Source organism: Fusarium graminearum, chromosome 1 (assembly GCF_000240135.3).
Source record: "Fusarium graminearum PH-1 chromosome 1, whole genome shotgun sequence".
Taxonomy (NCBI): domain Eukaryota; kingdom Fungi; phylum Ascomycota; class Sordariomycetes; order Hypocreales; family Nectriaceae; genus Fusarium; species Fusarium graminearum.
Window position 1 is genome coordinate 1,982,934 of NC_026474.1, and position 2,735 is coordinate 1,985,668.

Below are 2,735 nucleotides of genomic sequence, written 5' to 3' on the forward strand. Positions count from 1 at the left end.
GACCTGCCTTATCTCCAGACTCCCTCACTCTCACCCTACTCTCCAAAACAATCAGCCTCCAGGGGGTGTTTCTTAGGGATCATATACTACATCAGCCAAGCTCATTAGGCCCTCTCACAGTAAAGTACTGGCCAACTGTAGGAGCATTTTCGCCAGGGATCCCTTATCTCTGTACCCCCCAGTCTCACACTTGACACTGCCTGTTCAGCCGCCTGAACCGGAATCGCGCCCTTTTCCACCAAAATCTCAGTGACAAGACCAGACAAGCCTTTTACTTCTCACACTCACACTCGCAATTGGGACCTCTCTCAACACCAAAAGAATCTGGGACCCAATCGCATCGAGTCGCACCCCCTGCGGATTTCTTATCTCTTGCTCTCTCTCTATTTGACCTGTCTCTCCCTTTCTCTTTCCGCCGACTCTGCCCAGCATGTCACCCTCACGTCGTGCAACCTCACCAGTCTCGACCTTGACCTCCCTGTCGCTCTGTAATCCTTCAACTCTGGCATTTCTATTTCTATATCACTCCTCCCAAGCCAGAAATCACGTCGCGGCCATGGGAGGCGACGGTGACGCCAGAGGAGCAACCAACCTCAAGTATAACGGTACAGGAGCCATAGGTGCAAATCCACTCGACATGAATGTCAATGACTGGTACGAGGTAAGTCAACTCTACTCTGTTCTGCGACCACCAAACCGCAATCCTCTCTGTCTTGGTCTTGGTCTTGATCTTCATCTATTCGTCTCTTCAGAATCTCTTCTATTCACAGTTTTTCTCTCTCATCACGAGAGAGCGACTGTGAGTGAGAAATAGTAAGACCAGACCAGACATAGAGACTCCCCAGTGGGGCCCCAGTATCTTTGAACGCCCGCAAGCTGACCTTTTGCGCCCGCAACAACACAGGCTGGAGATATCGCGTGGATGCTCTCAGCCACTGCTCTAGTATTATTAATGATTCCTGGCGTCGGGTAAGTCCTTTTGCGCTCTTATCCGCTGTTTTATTACCTCATACTAACCATTTCCCCTTGTAGCTTCTTCTATTCAGGCCTCGCCCGTCGCAAATCGGCTCTATCGCTGATATGGCTCTCTGTAATGAGCGCTGCAGTAACAACCTTTCAATGGTTCTTCTGGGGCTTCTCGCTTACATTTTCACATACGGCAGGTCCCTTCATCGGTGACCTGGCCAACTTTGGCTTCCGCGATGTCTTGGCTCGTCCTTCGGTGGGCTCGGCGCATCTCCCGGACATGATGTTTGCCGTGTATCAGGGCATGTTCTCTGCCCTGACCGTAGCTCTCGCTACCGGAGCCGTCGCCGAGCGTGGCCGGATGCTCCCCTGCATCATCTTCATCTTCGTGTGGGCCACTATCGTCTACGACCCCATCGCATGTTGGACTTGGAACCCTAATGGCTGGTCCAACAAGATGGGTGGCCTGGACTTTGCCGGAGGTACCCCGGTGCACATTGCTTCGGGAAGTGCTGCTCTGGCCTACTCCATGATGCTGGGCAAGCGCAGTGGTCACGGAACCCATGAGCTCAACTACCGCCCACACAATGCTACTCATATCGTGACTGGAACCGTCTTCCTCTGGGTCGGGTGGTTTGGCTTCAATGCTGGCTCTGCCCTCTCAGCTAACCTTCGGGGTGTCATGGCAGCTGTAGTAACTAACCTAGCTGCCTGTGTCGGTGGAATTACCTGGTGTCTTTTGGACTACCGCCTCGAGAGGAAGTTCTCCACTGTTGGGTTCTGTTCCGGTGTCGTTGCTGGTCTTGTCTGCATCACCCCTGGTTCCGGTATGTTCACGATAGCTTTTCGTTCAACATAATGTTCTAACAAACCTTAGGCTATGTCCCTCCTTGGGCAGCTGTTATCTTTGGTGTTCTTGGCGCTGCCGGTTCGAACTACGCTACCAAGGTCAAATTCCTTCTCGGAATCGACGATGCCCTCGATATTTTCGCCGTCCACGGTGTTGGCGGTCTCATCGGCAATATTTGCACCGCCTTCTTCGCCAGTCCGACTATCGCTGCTCTCGACGGTTATTCTCGCATCAAGGGTGGATGGGTTGAGCATCACTGGGCACAGATGGGTTATCAGCTTGCTGACTCTATCTGCGGAGGCTTGTACTCTTTCACCGTCACATGCCTTATCCTTTTCCTCATGAACCTTATTCCCGGACTGCGCCTGCGTGTCGACGGGGAGGCTGAGCTTCAAGGTATCGACGACGCCGAGATTGGAGAGTTCGCATACGACTATGTTGAGCTCACCCGAGAAGTTGTCAGCGATATGGATAATGAATCTGGAAGCCGATACTCAGCTGATCCTACGGCATTTCAACACTACGAGAAGAACCATATTCCCATGATCGATGCTCGCATGTTTGGTGGCCAGCCCGCCCATGCTCCTGTAGCATTCCCTCAGTGAGGTCATAACTTGGGAGACTTCACACGACGAAAGAGGAAGGCTTGATACTTGACATAACAGCAGTGTGAAAGCAACTTGTCGAGTCAATTTCCACGCATCTAACGGCGCCATGATTTGGGATTATTGAGTTTTAGATACCCTGGTTCTTCAACCATTTTTAGTAGGATTTTTTATTGGCTGTATAATATGGAGTTTATTCATCATGTAAATTGGAGATACAAATTACAAAAATAAAAGTTAGTATCAAATAAATAAATGCAACATCAAGCCACCATAAGGTCCCAAATTTATGCCCATAAGGAAACCCTTGATCT

General features: G+C 50.7%; 1 protein-coding gene across 1 annotated transcript; it reads left to right on the plus strand.

Annotated features, from left to right (window-relative positions):
• Positions 1–430: 430 nt before the first annotated feature.
• FGSG_00620 (ammonium transporter MEP2) lies at positions 431–2,578 on the plus strand (the record flags this gene model as incomplete). The annotated part of the gene is made up of 4 exons (XM_011318009.1): positions 431–661; positions 905–969; positions 1,099–1,793; positions 1,844–2,578. 4 exons carry the CDS (start codon positions 431–433, stop codon positions 2,419–2,421), a joined length of 1,569 nt encoding a protein of 522 aa, XP_011316311.1. The 3' UTR covers positions 2,422–2,578.
• Positions 2,579–2,735: the final 157 nt, after the last annotated feature.